The 17,225-nt window shown below is 47.9% G+C and overlaps 1 protein-coding gene across 1 annotated transcript in view; it reads right to left on the minus strand.

Moving 5' to 3' along the window:
* The window catches only part of lrp6 (low density lipoprotein receptor-related protein 6), a 122,726-nt gene that overhangs the window by 54,509 nt on the left and 50,992 nt on the right, over positions 1-17,225 (minus strand). Inside the window, exons 4-7 of the mRNA XM_055650038.1 lie at positions 11,773-11,969; positions 10,342-10,473; positions 3,139-3,535; positions 304-475 (exon numbers count right to left, since the gene is read on the minus strand). Of these exons, the coding sequence (XP_055506013.1) occupies positions 304-475; positions 3,139-3,535; positions 10,342-10,473; positions 11,773-11,969 (898 nt within the window). The remainder of the gene's footprint in view (positions 1-303; positions 476-3,138; positions 3,536-10,341; positions 10,474-11,772; positions 11,970-17,225) is intronic.

Raw genomic sequence — 17,225 nt, forward strand, 5'->3', positions numbered from 1 at the left:
GGTGGAGGCAGGTTCTCTGGATGCTTTCAAGAGAGAGCTAGATAGGGCTCTTAAAGATAGCGGAGTCAGGGGATATGGGGAGAAGGCAGGAACGGGGTACTGATTGGGGATGATCAGCCATGATCACATTGAATGGCGGTGCTAGTGCTGGCTCGAAGGGCCGAATGGCCTACTCCTGCACCTATTGTCTATTGTAAATATGTCTCTGAATTCTTTAAATGATGTGATTGAAGCTGAAACATCAACATGAAAATTCAAGAATCGCCACTCAAATATTCAGAAGATTTTAAATTAAAAACAAACCTCAATTTTGTCCGTCTTCGCATCGCCCCAGTACATTTTCTTTTCTTCGTAATCCAGAGCTAAACCATTCGGCCAACCCAACGACGTATTAACGAGAATAACCCTGTCCGTGCCATCCAAGGCAGCGCGTTCTATCTTGGGATTCTCACCCCAATCCGTCCAATACATGTACCTGTTTGGAGATCAAACACAGCATAAACTGAGCACCAGTCAACCACACACTTGTAGACATTTACACTTCCCACCAACACTAATCTAAATGGTGGCCGATTGGGAAAAGGGGAGATGCAGCGAGACCTGGGTGTCATAGTACACCAGTCATTGAAGGTAGGCATGCAGGTGCAGCAGGCAGTAAAGAAAGCGAATGGTATGTTAGCTTTCATTGCAAAAGGATTTGAGTATAGGAGCAGGGAGGTTCTACTGCAGTTGTACAGGGTCTTGGTGAGACCACACCTGGAGTATTGTGTACAGTTTTGGTCTCCAAATCTGAGGAAGGACATTATTGCCATAGAGGGAGTGCAGAGACGGTTCACCAGACTGATTCCTGGGATGTCAGGACTGTCTTATGAAGAAAGACTGGATAGACTTGGTTTATACTCTCTAGAATTTAGAAGATTGAGAGGGGATCTTATAGAAACTTACAAAATTCTTAAGGGGTTGGACAGGCTAGATGCAGGAAGATTGTTCCCGATGTTAGGGAAGTCCAGGACAAGGGGTCACAGCTTAAGGATAAGGGGGAAATCCTTTAAAACCGAGATGAGAAGAACTTTTTTCACACAGAGAGTGGTGAATCTCTGGAACTCTCTGCCGCAGAGGGTAGTTGAGGCCAGTTCATTGGCTATATTTAAGAGGGAGTTAGATGTGGCCCTTGTGGCTAAGGGGATCAGGGGGTATGGAGAGAAGGCAGGTACGGGATACTGAGTTGGATGATCAGCCATGATCATATTGAATGGCGGTGCAGGCTCGAAGGGCCGAATGGCCTACTCCTGCACCTATTTTCTATGTTTCTATGTTTCTATGTTTCTAACACGCAACGCGCTTTACATTCTTGGACTTTAAGGGTGAACAGGGAAACACAGGGTTATTAAAGGATATATGCAAAGAATACTGAATGTCTGGGAAGGAACTGAAGTTAGACACCAAAAGCTGGAGTAACTCAGCGAGACAGGCGGCATCTCTAGAAAAAAGGAATGGGTGACGTTTCGGGTGGAGACCGAAGTCTGAATGGAGACATGGAGTCTGAAGAATGGTCTACACCCGAAACGTCACCCATTCCTTCTCTCCAGAGATGCTGCCTGTCCCGCTGAGTTACTCCAACTTTTTGGGTCTACATGCAAGGAATATCTTTGTACATTGTTTCTGACCTTCCTACGAAGCAGTTGGAACCAAAGACCCTACAGCGAGCAAGTTAGATCACTCAATGAAAAATACCTAGTACGCTCATGGGCAGATTCACGGGTCATTTTCGGCCCCATTTCCGTAACCGGCTTCCGTCTCCGCACCAAAGATCCCGTAGCGGAGCAAAGATACTGGTGCGGAGACAGAAGCCGGTTACGGAAACATCCTCGTAAAAATAAAAGTTCTTTGGGAAAAATCTTCCCCTCATTTTCAGAATTATAATTTATTAACACAAACTGTTCCCCCGCAACGTTGATTACACTGCGGGTCGGGTCGGGTTGGGTTACTGAAATGGATGAAAAAAAGACCCACGTTCCACTCCGTTGCGTACTACACGTCAGCCCCATTGCATTTAGCAGGAGTGGTCTATCTTGCTCCGCTGTAGGTTCTTTAGTTGGAAGTTACGAGGGCCAGAGCTCTAGCCTGTGATGTTCGACCTCAAATAAATTTTGAGAGCAGTTGTTCTTCTTCACTCGAACGTCAATGATTTTTCCGCCCCTAATTTTAGAACCAATTCACCTCGATCAAGACTTAATTTATTTTTACCGATTGAAAGATGCTGCATGGAAACAGGCCCTTCGGCCCCACTAAGTCCACACTCACCCATTCAAACTTCCATGTTACAGGGGCCAATTTACCTACAATCCCACACGTTTATTCCCAAGAATGAAATTAGGTTTAATGCACCGGTTTTCCTTTTAAAATCTTTTTATTCGTTTTTTTCAAAAGCAAAAACGAAACAACAAAAAAGTGATGATAAACATAGCAGTGATATTGATACATAGGGATCAAGAGTTGCATTAATGGCAGGTATACCCTTAAATATGAGTCCAGTGTCAAAATACACATTGAATATAGACCCCCCGGTCTCTATGTAAATATAGTTAAGTGTTTAAATGAGAACTTATATGTATAAAAAACAAAAAGATAAAAAGAAAAAAAAAGATTAACTTCGAACACGTCATCTTCCCCAAATAAACACATCCTTAAAACGTGCAAGAAATCGTCAATGATTCCGTGGAACTCATTGCCACAGACGGCTGCAGAGGACAAGTCAATGGATATTTTTTAAGGTGGAGGTTGACAGGTTCTTGATTGGTTTGGATGTCAGGGGTCATGAGGAGAAGGCAGGAGAATGGGGTTGAGAGGGGAAGATAGACCAGCCATGATTGAATGGCGAAGTAGACTTGATGGGACGAATGGCCTAATTCTCTGCCTCAGAGGGCGGTTGAGGCAGGTTCTCTGGATGCTTTCAAGAGAGAGCTAGATAGGGCTCTTAAAAATAGCGGAGTCAGGGGATGTGGGGAGAAGGCAGGAACGGGGTACTGATTGGGGATGATCAGCCATGATCACATTGAATGGTGGTGCTGGCTCGAAGGGCCGAATGGCCTATTCCTGCATCTATTGCTCCTAGAACTTAAGAACATGAACACCTACCCAGACATGGGGTCAAGCACAATTGCTCTTGGTTCATCGAGATCCTCGGAGATGAGAATTTTGCGCATTGTGCCGTTGAGCCGAGTGACCTCGATGCGGTCAGTGCCAGTATCTGTCCAGTAGAGGTTGCGAGCTACCCAGTCCACTGCAATGCCGTCAGGGTGGTTGATCTGAGAGGTGACCACAAACTGGCTGCTGGAGCCATCCAGGTAGGACCTCCTGATGGCTCGCACTTCGTCATCGGTCCAGTAGATATAGCCTTCCACTGGGTCGTAGTCGATGGCGATGGCGTGCCGGATATCGTCCAGCTGCAGTATCACATCTGTAAAGTCGGGAGTGTCCAAGGATATCCGCCTCAAGTCTGTCCGACGAGCCAACAGCAGCAGCTCCGATGCACCTGGAGAACAGATGAGAAACAACATTCACGAAAGGTTCACACGAGAAGCTGGAGCAACTCAGCGGGACAGGCAGCATCCCTGGAGAGAAGGAATGGGTGACGTTTCGGGGCAATAGACAATAGTGTCGGAGTAGGCCATTCGGCCCTTCAAGTCAATGTGATCATGGCTGATCATCCCCAATCAGTTCCTCCCCATATACCCTGACTCCGCTATCTTTACGAGCCCTATCAATCTCTTTCTCTCTGCAGTTGCAGCTTCTAGACTGTGGAACAGCATCCCGCTTCCCATCAGAACTGCCCCCTCCATCCACTCCTTTAAGACGAGACTTAAAACTCAACTCTACTCCCAAGCCTTTCCTGATGTACTCTGAGCGAGGGCTATATGTATGTATTTGATGTATGTACGTAATCTATGAAACAATGTTGTATAAAGTTAGTACCTCCACCAATGTAAAGCACTTTGGCCAACGAGAGTTGTTTTTTAAATGTGCTATAGAAATAAAAGTGACTTGACTTGACTTGAAGTGACTCAAACCTTCCACAGTCTGAAGAAGGGTCTCGACCCGAAACGTCACCCATTCCTTCTCCCCAGAGATGCACAGCCTGTTCTGCTGAGTTACTCCAGCTTTTTATTTGTTGTAAAATGTAAATACTGGTTCTGTTCTGTACAATCCGCAGGCATCGCCACTTTCATTTCACTGCACATCTTGTATGCGTATGTGACAAGTAAACCTGACTTGACTTAACTTGTGTCTATCTTTGGTTTAATCCAGCATCTGCAGTTACTTCCTACATGTACACAAACGGTTTACGACAGGCACTGTTCTACCTGTGACCTCTTGACGGCCTTCCCTAAATATTTGGTCAATGCAACACACAGCCAACTTGAATAGACATGTCCTGGGCTTCAGTCACTGGGAGAGCAAAAGCACACTTTCTGAAGTCAGTTGTTTAAGAAAGAACTGCAGATGCTGGAAAAATCGAAGGTAGACAAAAATGCTGGAGAAACTCAGCAGGTGAGGCAGCATCTATGGAGCGAAGGAATAGGTGACGTTTTGGGTCGAGACCCGGAAGGGTCTCGACCCGAAACGTCGCCTATTCCTTCGCTCCATAGATGCTGTCTCACCCGCTGAGTTTCTGGAAGGGTCTCGACCCAAAACGTCACCTATTCCTTCGCTCCATAGATGCTGTCTCACCTGCTGAGTTTCTCCAGCATTTTTGTCTACCTTCTGAAGTCAGAATCAATGCTTAAACACATCTACTTTGAAAGGGCGGAACAGTGGTGCAGCGGGTAGAGCTGCTGCCTCACAGCGCCAGGGACCCGGGTTCGATCCTGACAGCGGGTGCTGTTTGCGCGGAGTTTGCACGTTCTCCCCCGTGACCGTATGTTTTTTCTCCGGGTGATCCGGTTTAATCCCACAACCCAAAGACGTGACGGTCTGTAGGTTAATTGGCCCTCTGTAAATTGCCCCTAGTGTGTAGGGAGTGGAATAGTGTAAACGGGTGATCGATGTACAGTCAGGGCTCGTCGGGCCGAAGGGCCTGTGTCCATTTTGCATTCTAGACTAAACCACCACTAATCGAAAAGTTGGCAGTCCGTGTTCTTGAGGGAAACATAGAAACTTAGAAAATAGGTGCAGGAGGAGGCCATTCGGCCCTTCGAGTCACCAAATGGCTGATCGTCCCCTATCAATAACCCGTGCCTGCCTTCTCCCCAAATCCCTTGACTCCACTAGCCCCTAGAGCTCTATCGAACTCTCTCTTAAATCCATCCAGTGACTTGGAATTCCATAAATTCACAACTCTCTGGGTGAAAAAGTATTTTCTCATCTCAGTCTTAAATGGCCTCCCCTTTATTCTAAGACTGTGTGTGGCCCCTGGTTCTGGACTCGCCCAACATTGGGAACATTTTTCCTGTATCTAGCTTGTCCAGTCCTTTTATAATTTTATATGTTTCTACAAGAAGGTGTCAGACCATCTAGCACGAGCTCCGGGTCAGTCCACAATGTCTGTACAGAACGTGTTGCCACAACCAATCCTTACCTGACCCCACATATGCCTTATCTCTCCCTTCCCTGGAGATCCATGTGGTTGTCCAAAAATCTCTTAAATGCCATTATCACATCTGCCCCCCCCCCCCCCTCCCCCCAGGCACTCTCTGCATAGAAAACTTTCCCCGCACAAATCCTCTAGACATTGGCACTCGCACAGTAAAACCCTCGAGTATTTGCATATTTCCATCCTGATAAACTGGCCCTGGCCGTCTCCCCCATCTACGCTGAGTTACTCCAGAACTTGTAGTTCTTTTTAAAAAATAAAACTCTCCTCATTTCAAGCTGTTGAATTAAATTGCTGATAAAATATTTTAACCACAAAGGGCTTCATGAGGGTGGGTGAAGTAACCTGGCGTGTACAGCTAGAGCGTACAGCAGTTCAGCGTCTCGCCCCGACTTTGCGCCCTGCTACTTTTACTGCTGTGATGGATGGCAAATGCAACAAGTCATGGTCTGAAAGCCCATTAACTGTGAGCAGCCTGGGCTCTGGGCACCATCACAGGGTCATTTACAGCCACGTAGTCAACTTCACATAATGGTATTAGAAGCCTGGGAGATTATTTTCCCCGTGTTTTAATGCTGCTCCGAGCTAAGCTACTCCAGCCCCACGATGATGCATGGCTCACTCAGTCACTGTGCCATTCAAAAGTGTCTTGAAAACTGAATTACAAGTTGGTTTAGGTTTATTAAGGTTTTATGGTCCTTCCATAAGCTAGGGTACTTCCCGGGATGGTGGGACTGTCATATGCTGAGAGAATGGAGCAGCTGGGCTTGTACACTCTGGAGTTTAGAAGGATGAGAGGGCATCTTATTGAAACATATAAGATTGTTAAGGGCTTGGACACACTAGAGGCAGGAAACATGTTCCCGATGTTGGGGGAGTCCGGAACCAGGGGCCACAGTTTAAGAATAAGGGGTCAGCCATTTAGAACGGAGACGGGGAAACACTTTTTCTCACAGAGAGAGTGGTGAGTCTGTGGAATTCTCTGCCTCAGAGGGCGGTGGAGGCAGGTTCTCTGGATGCTTTCAAGAGAGAGCTAGATAGGGCTCTTAAAGATAGCGGAGTCAGGGGATATGGGGAGAAGGCAGGAACGGGGTACTGATTGGGGATGATCAGCCATGATCACATTGAATGGTGGTGCTGGCTCGAAGGGCCGAATGGCCTACTCCTGCACCTATTGTCTATATTTCTAAACACTCTTGATGTGAACTGAGGAACAGCGAAAAGGTGAATGCTATCCAACAAGATCAGATATGCTATATATAAATATCAAGTCAAATTCAAGTCCAACAGACATGGCAAAGTGGAAGATACAGAGTGTAGAGTCTAGTTCTCAGCATTGTAGTGCATCAGTTCCACAGACAAAGTCCAATGTCCACAATGGGGTCGAGGTGAATAGGACAGTACTCTAGCTAACGGAGAAGCAGGCAAGAGGGGAAGAAGCTGTTCTCGACTCTGGTTGAATGAGACAAGTGTAGAAACTGGAATGGGTGGAATTAAATGTTCATCTTATAGGTCACAGCAGAATATCATGTGAAGCAATTTCAACTCTGTAGAAAAAGTATTGGCGGTTTTGCTATTAAATAATCCTGCTGCAAATTTCTTGGGTTTGCTGAAGAATATGCTCCTGATAATGCTATCTCTGCAATGAGCCTTTAATTTTCATGCTGATTAATGGATTCTCCATTGCAGACACAATTTGGCGTCATTACCACTCTAATCCTTGCTCCTGGGACAAGGCCAATTGGTGCCGCCATTATAGCAAGCTGTGCAGATTGGATATGGGCTTTATCAAGGGATAATTCAGCCACAGCTTTTAGCAAAGAGTTCCACTTGCCTACAAAAGGTGACGGGGTAATGTTAACATCACACGCGGCACTGCAGCATTTACGCTCCAAACAATCGCCACTTTCTCTTTCCCTCCCCTCAATTTCACTGCTCATCAGTAGGTACACACGGTGGCACAGCGGTAGAGTTGCTGCCTTACAGAGATTGTAGCGCCAGAGACCCGGGTTCGATCCCGACTACGGGTGCTGTCCACGCGGAGTTTGTACGTTCTCCCCGCGGGTTTTCCCTGAGATCTCCGGTTTCCTCCCACACTCTAAGGACGTACATGTGTGTAGATTAATTGGTTTGGTACAAGTGGACATAGTTCCCAGTGTGTGTGGGATAGTATTAATGTGCGGAGATCGCTGGTCGGTGCAGCCTCGGTGGGCCGAAGGGCCTGTAAACTAAACTAAATGTCACTAGAAACTTGGATTAGGGGGGGGGGGGGGGGGGGGGGGGGGGGGGTATTCGCTACAGGGAGAGGTTGGGCAGACTTGGGTTGTGGTCTCTGGAATGCCAGAGGTCAAGGGGAGTATGTATAATGATGAGAGGCGTAGATAGGGTAGACAGCCACAACCTTTCCCCCAGAGTGGACATATCAAGGAGGAGATTGCACGGCGTTTAGATGAGAGGGGGGAAGTTTAAAATAGATATGTGGGGTAACTGGAGAAACTCAGCGGGTGAGGCAGCATCTATGGAGCGAAGGAAATAGGCAACGTTTCGGGTCAAAACCCTTCGTCAGACTGATGTGAGGGAGGGGTGTGGGGGCGGGAAGAAGAAAGGAAGAGGTGGAGACAGTGGGCTGAGGGAGAGCTGAGAAGGGGAGGAGAAAGCTGGGACTACCTGAAATTTGAGAAGTCAATGTTCATACCGCTGGGGTGCAAACTGCCCAAGCGAAATATGAGGTGCTGCTCCTCCAATTTACTGTGGTCCTCACTCTGGCCATGGAGGAGGCCCAGGACAGAAAGGTCGGATTGGGAATGGGAGGGGGAGTTGAAGTGCTGAGCCACCGGGAGATCGGGTTGGTTATTGCAAACCGAGCGGAGGTGTTGGGCGAAGCGATCGCCAAGCCTACGCTTGGTCTCACCGATGTAGAGCAGCTGACATTTAGAGCAGCGGATGCAGTAGATGAGGTTGGAGAAGGTGAAGGTGAACCTCTGCCTCACCTGGAAATACCGGTGGAGGCAGATAAGATAGTGATGTTTTAGAGACTTTTAGATAGGCACATGGACATGCAGGGACACTGGGCCCGGTCCTGTGCTGTACTGTTCTATGTTATATACGCAGTCAATAGACAATAGGTGCGGGAGTAGGCCATTCGGCCCTTCGAGCCAGCACCACCATTCAATGTGATCATGGACGATCATCCCCAATCAGTACCCCGTTCCTGCCTTCTCCCCATATCCCCTGACTCCGCTATCTTTAAGAGTCCTATCTAACTCTCTCTTGAAAGCATCCAGAGAACCTGCCTCCACCGCCCTCTGAGGCAGAGAATTCCACAGACTCGCCACTCTGTTTCCTCGTCTCCATTCTAAATGGCTTACTCCTTATTCTTAAACTGTGTGGCCCCTGGTTCTGGACTCCCCCAACATCGGGAACATGTTTCCTGCCCTTTGGTGTTGTGGGGAGTGGGGTGGGGGGAAAGTAGCAAGTATTTTTGCCGACACACAAAGCCTCCAGCGCTGAAGGTTCCTCTTTATCTGCTCGCAGTGAGTTTACCATCGTTCACAGCTGGGGTGTAAATAGCGAGCTCACACCATGCCTACAGTCGATGTCTGTCTCCAATAGTCACCCCTTTAGCCAGGCAGCCAAGGCAAGCTCCATACACCAGCAAACACACACTCCCATTAATTTCAGAACCAGTGGAGAAAAGGAACAGTTACGGTGCAGATGAATGAAGAATTGTTCACGGGGTGAGAAAACAAAAGGCATTTTACTCCCAGCTCGGCTCGGACTGGGGGGAGGAGAATGCAGCGCTTGTAAAACCCAGACTGCTCACAGCTACAGGTTTCCACTGTGACCGAGATTTGCCCTGGGTTCACCAGCCTCACCTTCCACTGCAAATCAGAGCCGCACAGCACAGCACAGGCACAAGGCCCTTCGGCCCATCAACGTCATGCTGACCTTGTTGCCCAGCCGCCTCAATACCATTGGCCAGCATCCTTCCAAGCCTTGCCAATCTACCAGTCTCTGCGACGATAGACTCGTCTCATTTCAACGCTTCTCTGGTAGTGATTCCAGCTTTCAGTGACTGTGTTAAATAAAAACAACCACCTTCTGGTCTAATCTAACACTCCTTCCTCTCATCTTTAAGGCATGGCCTCTTGTTCAAGATTCAAGTGAGTTTATTGTCATGTGTCCCTGATAGGACAATGAAATTCTTGCTTTGCTTCAGCACAACAGAACATAGTAGACATTGACTACAGAACAGATCAGTGTGTCCATATACCATTATATAAATATATACACACATGAATAAATAAACTGATAAAGAGCAAATAAACAGATAATGGGCTATTAATGTTCAGAGTTTTGTCTGAGCCAAGTTTAATAGCCTGACGGCTGTGGGGAAGTAGCTATTCCTGAACCTGGACGTTGCAGTCTTCAGGCTCCTGTACCTTCTACCTGAAGGTAGCGGGGAGATGAGTGTGTGGCCAGGATGTTGTGGGTCCTTGACGATACTGCCAGCCTTTTTGAGGCAGCGACTGCGATAAATCCCCTCGATGGAAGGGAGGTCAGAGCCGATGATGGACTGGGCAGTGTTTACTACTTTACTTGCAGGTGAGTGTGTGGCCAGGATGATGTGGGACCTTGTTTTTGATTCACCTAGGATGGGATAAGGAACGTGACCATCGAAAATAGAACAGAACAGCACAGGAATAGGACCTATGGCCAGCCCCCTGTATACATGCGCGCGTACATACCATCTTTGCACTTGGCTCCATCCTCTAGCAGCTGCACACCAGTTGGACAAGCACAATGGAAGAAAGGTTCAACTGGAGACATCAGGCACAGGTGGGAGCAGCCACCATTGTTGGTCCCACAGGGGTTGGTTGCTGGTGGCAGAACAAACATGCACCAATGTCAATACCTTTCATTTCAACTCTCCACCAAAGCAGTTCTGACACAGAAACATAGACAATAGGTGCAGGAGTAGAGGCCATTCGGCCCCTTCGACCCGACACCATTCGCCATTCAATATGATCATGGCTGATCATCCAACTCAGTATCCTGTACCTGCCTTCTCTCCATACCCCTGATCCCTTTAGCCACAAGGGCCACATCTAACTCCCTCTTAAATATAGCCAATGAACTATGGCCTCAACTACCTTCTGCGGCAGAGAATTCCACAGATTCACCACTCTCTGTGTGAATTTTTTTTTCTCATCTCTGTCCTAAAAGATTTCCCCCTTATCCTTAAACTGTGACCCCTTGTTCTGGACTTCCCCAACATTGGGAACAATCTTCCTGCATCTAGCCTGTCCAAGCCCTAATGTAGCGACTCTGGGCTCTGTTGCAAGCTGACTGCAGGTTGAAGGCCAGTTCATTGGGATTGGCAACTTTGCATTTTGCTCCAGATTCCAGCATCTGCCGTCTCTCGTCTCTCCTGAATTTCAATGGATTGATTGAAAGACACAGCGTGGAAACAGGACCTTCGGCCCAGCGATTCCACATTTTCACCCAGAGAGTTGTGAATCTGTGGAATTCTCTGCCGCAGAAGGCAGTGGAAACCGATTCACTGGATGTTTTCAAGAGAGAGTTAGATTTAGCGGTTCGGGCTAACGGAACCAAGGGATATGGGGAGAAGGCAGGAACGGGGTACTGATTTTGGTTGATCAGCCATGACCACAGTGAATGGCGGGTGCTGGCTCGAAGGGCCGAATGGCCTCCTACTGCACCTATTGTCTATGTTTCTATGCAATCAAAGTTGTCTGGTGTTTCTATAAAGTTTTTCTCTTATAGAAACTTACAAAATTCTTAAGGGGTTGGACAGGCTAGATGCAGGAAGATTGTTCCCGATGTTAGGGGATGCCAGGACAAGGGGTCACAGCTTAAGGGTTAAAGGGGAAATCCTTTAAAACCGAGATGAGAAGAACTTTTTTCACACAGAGTATGGTGAATCTCTGGAACTCTCTGCGCAGAGGGTAGTTGAGGCCAGTCATTGGCTATATTTAAGAGCAGATGTGGCCCTTGTGGCTAAGGGGATCGGGGGTATGGAGAGAAGGCAGGTACGGGATACTGAGTTGGATGATCAGCCATGATCATATTGAATGGCGGTGCAGGCTCGAAGGGCCGAATGGCCTACTCCTGCACCTAATTTCTATGTTTCTAAATGTAAATGTCTGTGCACGTACCGTGAGGCTGTCGTTGTTGGTTGAAGACGTGGATATCCATGGGGGAGAAGATGTTACTGTGCACCTCATGCCGATATTCTCCAGTGTATTTATTACATGCGTGTATCGAGTGCGTGTTCCAGTCTGTCCAGTACAGCATGTCCCCAAACAAAGTCAACGCAAACGGATGTGGAAGAGATCCGTCCACTACAACTTGCCTGACGAGACAAAATACATCATGGGTTTGAAATGAAAATATATTATGTAAGTAAGTACATTATAGAGTTCAACACAACCCCCCCCCCCCCACAGCAGAATCAGACAGTTTCACTGTGGGGAAAGGCACCAGAAAGAGATGTCCTCGACCAATAGACCTTTTGCATAACAGCTTTCAGAAGTTCTGTACTACAATTAAACAGCTCGCAACTTCAAAAGAACAAAGATAAAACTATACTTAAAAATAGATTCTGCGGCCTCCAAATTAGAAGCCGCTTCTGCAGCTGCAAATCCTCATATGCAGATGTGTACGTACGGACGCTCTTCAGCTGAACGCAAAGCTCCCCGATCTCCAGTGTCCTCAAAGCCAGTGAGATTGCTCTGCTGGAATTGCTGATCCCATACTAAATGACACAGGGTGGTGGCGTGGTGTCAGAGTGTGATACTGCGTGGAACCAGGCCCTTCAGCCCATCTTGCCCATGCCGACCAACATGCCCCCGTCTCAACTGGTCCCACCTGCCTGCAATTGGCCCTTGTACCTCTAAACCCATCTACCTTATTCTCAACCCGAAACGTCGCCTATTTCCTTCGCTCCGTAGATTTTCTCCAGCGTTTTTGTCGACTTTATTCATGTGAGCGTCTGTTTCTTAAATGTCGTGACTTTATTCTCTAAATTTCATTCTTAGGGTTTGGAGACACAGCGTGGAAACAGGCCCTTCGGCCCATCGAGTCCATGCCGACCATCGATCGTCCATTCACACTGTCAAGTGTTTAATTGTCATCTATACCAAAATGAACGACATTTTTACTTGAGGCAGCACAACAGGCATGTGAACATCGCACGCTGTGAACACGGCCATGAAGAAAGATCTTCAGTATAAAAATAGCAAATAAGCAGTTATCGTGCGTAGTCTAGTCCTGTGTTATCCCCACATTCTCATCCACTCCCTGTACACTCGAGACAATTTACAGAGGGGCCAATTAACCTACAAACCCGCACGTCTTTGTGGCGTGGGGAGGAAACCGGAGCACCCGGAGGAAACCCACGCGGTCACGGGGAGAACGTGCAAACTCCACACCGACAGCACCTGAGGTCAGGATCGAACCAGAGTCTCTGGAGCTGTGAGGCAGCAGCTCTACCCGCTGCACTAGCGTGCCGCCCTGTGTGGTACAAGCACTTGTGCAGAGGAGGGGGGGGGGGGGGAGAGAGAAGAGGGATGGAAGGAGGGGTAGGAGAGGGGGAGGGAGAGAGGGGAGAGGGGGGGGGAGAGAGGGGGGGGAGAGAAAGGGTGGGGGGAGAGAGGGGGGGGGGGGGAGAAGGGGGGGGAGAGAGGGGGGGAGAGAAAGGGGGAGAGAGGGGGGGGAGAAAGTGGGGGGGAGAGGGGGGAGAGAGGGGGGGGGGGAGAGGGGAGGAGAGGAGGGGGGGGGGGGGGAGAGGGAGGGGGGGGGGGGGTGGAGAGGGAAATATCAAATGAAAGAAAACGATTTTCAACAGGTAGAAAGGTTAACTCCGGAAATCCGTTCAATAGAAGGGAGAAAATAAAAACACACAGCCCTGAATAACTGAGAAGAGAACAACATGAAGAGGGAAATGATTTCCTCTGACTCCCAGCAGAGGTGCCGCACAGCTGCTCAATACTCAGCACATTATAAGTCCCGACATATTATGAGGTGAAATGTCAAGGCTTGCGAGACTGACGTGGGGCACTTGCACACTGCGCAGAAACCAATTCAAATACAGAGGCACTCAGCGGTTCCCCCCCCCCCCCCCCATCTCCCCTCAAACATGCAGGGTGCAGGGCACAGTTGCTGCCTCACAGCGCCAGAGAACCGGGTTCGATCCTGACGGCGGGTACCACTGTCTGAGTGGAGTTTGCACGTTCTCCCCGTGACCCTCTGTAAATCACCCCAAGTGTGTCGGGAGTGGATGAGGAAGTGGGATAAGCATGAACTAGTGGGCGGGTGATCGGCACGGGCTCAATGCCGCACTGTATCACTTATTTAATCAATTTGAGATTCAAGCAAATTTGACCAGAGGCAGTAAATGTGGAGCTGAGGAGGTGGAAAAACACAATTTAATTTGCAATTAGAAAGCAATAGATTTTTGCTGCTTCGTTGCTTATTAGTAAACTGAGGGTGAATCCAGGCAGGCCGTGGAAATAAATATCTCTAATTACATTTCATACTTCTATGTTACACATCAGTGTGTCCAATCCCAAAGCAGACATTTTGTCTGCAAGATGCCATCTTTACTGAACATTTGGGAAACTGCTGAAGAATTCACCATTATCATATCGCTATCACCAGAATAATGTTATTGCCAGAGGCTGTGTGTGTGTGTGTGTGTGTGTGGGTGTGTGTGTGTGTCAGCGTGTGTGTGTGTGTGTGTGTGTGTGTGTGTGTGGTGTGTGTGTGTGTCAGCGTGTGTGTGTGTGTGTGTGTGTGTGTGTGTGTGTGTGTGTGTGTGTGTGTGTGTGTGTGTGTGTGTGTGTGTGTGTGTGTGTGTGCGTGTGTGTGTGTGTGTGTGTGTGTGTGTGTGTGTGTGTTGTGTGTGTGTGTTTGCGTGTGTGTGTGTGTGTGTTTGCGTGCGTGTGTGTGTGTGTGTGTCGTGTGTATGTGGGTGTGTGTGTGTGTGTGTGTGTGTGTGTGTGTGTGTGTGTGTGTGTGTGTGTGTGTGTGTGTGTGTGTGTGTGTGAGCGTGCGTGCGTGTGCGTGTGTGTGTGAGTGCGTGTGTGCGTGTGCGTGTGCGTGTGTGCGTGCGTGCGTGTGCGTGTGCGTGGTTAGTGGAGTAAGTAGAAAATGCTGCAGGCCTAGCAAAGGGCCTCCTTGCCTCATTTTTAAACACTGATGGCAGACTGTGCTGCTTTAAACCTTAAAATACCAGTTTAGTTTAGAGATGAAGCTCAGTAACGGGCCCATGGTGCCACCAAGTCAGTGCCGACCAGCGATCGATCCCCACACACACACACACTCGCACTACGCCACACACTGGGAACAATTTCCAAATTTCACCAAAACCAATTAGCCTCCAAACCTGTGTCTCTGTAGGTGACATGTCGCCTGTATGGTGGTGAGTTGTCGCGCAAAGAGTCGTACCTTTTTCTGGTCGCTGCAAGATTTTCAACGTGTTGGAAATTTTCGGAGACCTGCTGGGACTATGACGGGTTCAATGGCATAAGTGGGACAGGCCCTCGGTGACTCCTCATGGAGCCTTTGCTCTTTTACCTCAGCTGCCAATGTGGTGTCTATTTTCACAATCCATCTACTCAGCGCACCCCGCACTAATCTATCTGACGCCTCATTTACAAAGGTTACCGAGGGCCCTCTTGCCCTCTTTGCTCAACGTTAACGATATCGCTCAAAGGAATGTAGTTCCTTGAATTCAGGGAAAGGAAAAGGTGATGTCAGTTTTTCTAAATGTTGTAAAGTTGCCGTAGATCCAGGTAAAGCAAGACTGCGGTGCAGAGAGCTGAGCCCACTGCGGCGAGTTTGATGGACACAATGCAGTGACATTTAGCAAATAATCTCGAAGAGAAAAAAAAAATTGAAGTGATTTCCCTGGACCAGCCGCAGCTCTGCTTATTAACAATGGCCTCATCTGGGAAAAGGCAGAGAATCTGCCTGAATCAGCTCATATCCTAACTTATTAATAAGGGTCGTCACTTCAGGGAACGAGCTGAAATATAATTGGTAAGCTGCTGAACTAAAGCACATCATCTGCTCCGCGCACTGGTGACAGGAGACGGCTGTGAGTTTGACTGGCAGAGCCTTGACGTGTCACGAGAGAGAGAGATTGCACTCACTCTAAAGCCCTCTGTTAAACCCATCTGCACACTGCACTCTGGTCAAAACATTGCATGAGAAATACAGCTCCAAGATTGCACAAAGGAACATTTACAAAAACAGTTGCAATTAAACAGTCAATGAAAGATGGGTGGGGGTTGTAGCACAAGGGGAAAAAATATTCAACCAACATGGCATCTGATGCAGGGAATTCACACACAGTTCCCTCCAACAAGATGCAAACTTATCTCATCTAACGCAGGTTAGTAAATGGAAGGTTTAGACCAAACATCTTCTAGAACGAGTGCCAATTCTCCTGGCAATATGGTATTGGAAATAAGGCTATGATGCTTCCTCCAGCAACCAGACTGCCTTCACTAACAATAGAAATGCTACTGAACCACTACAGGTGTACACTCAGTACACAGCATATGACTGGTTGCATCAATAGACAATAGGTGCAGGAGTAGGCCATTCGGCCCCTCGAGCCAGCACCGCCATTCACTGTGATCATGGCCGATCATCCACAATCAGTATCCCATTCCTGCCTTCTCCCCATATCCCTGACTCCGCTATCTTTAAGAGCCCTATCTAGCTCTCTCTTAAAAGTATCCAGAGAATTGGCCTCCACCGCCCTCTGAGGCAGAGAATTCCACAGATTCTCAACTCTGTGTGAAAAAGTGTTTCCTCGCCTCCATTCTAAAAATGGCTTACCCCTTATTCTTAAATGTGGCCCCTGGTTCTGGACTCCCCCAACATCGGGAACATATTTCCTGCCTCTAACGTTTCCAAACCCTTAATAATCTTATATGCTTCAATGAGATACCCTCTCATCCTTCTAAATTCCAGAGTATACAAGCCCTGCCGCTACATTCTATCAACATGCGACAGTCCCGCCACCCCGGGAATTAATCTTGTGAACCTACGCTGCACTCCCTCAATAGCAAAAGTACCTGCCTCAACTACCTCCTCTGGAAGCTCGACAAAATGCTGGAGCAGCTCAGCTCAGGGAGACAGGCAGCATCTCTGGAGAGAAAGAATGGGTGATGTTTCAGGTCGAGACCCTTCTTCAGACTGAGAGTCGGGAGAGAGAGAGGTCTCCCTATCGTTTACTTCACTTGGACCATCTCAAGATTCAAGTGAGTTTATTGTCATGTGTCCCAGATAGGACAATGAAATTCTTGCTTTGCTTCAGCACAACAGAACATAGTAGGCATTGACTACAGAACAGATCAGTGTGTCCATATACCATTGTATAAATATATACACACATGAATAAATAAACTGATAAAGTGCAAATAAACAGATAATGGGCTATTAATAATCAGAGTTTTGTCCGTCAGGTTTAATAGCCTGATGGCTGTGGGGAAGTAGCTATTCCTGAACCTGGTTGTTGCAGTCTTCAGGCTCCTGTACCTTCTACCTGAAGGTAGCGGGGAGATGAGTGTGTGGCCAGGATGGTGTGGGTCCTTGA

This window comes from Leucoraja erinacea, chromosome 19 (assembly GCF_028641065.1).
Source record: "Leucoraja erinacea ecotype New England chromosome 19, Leri_hhj_1, whole genome shotgun sequence".
Taxonomy (NCBI): Eukaryota; Metazoa; Chordata; class Chondrichthyes; order Rajiformes; family Rajidae; genus Leucoraja; species Leucoraja erinaceus.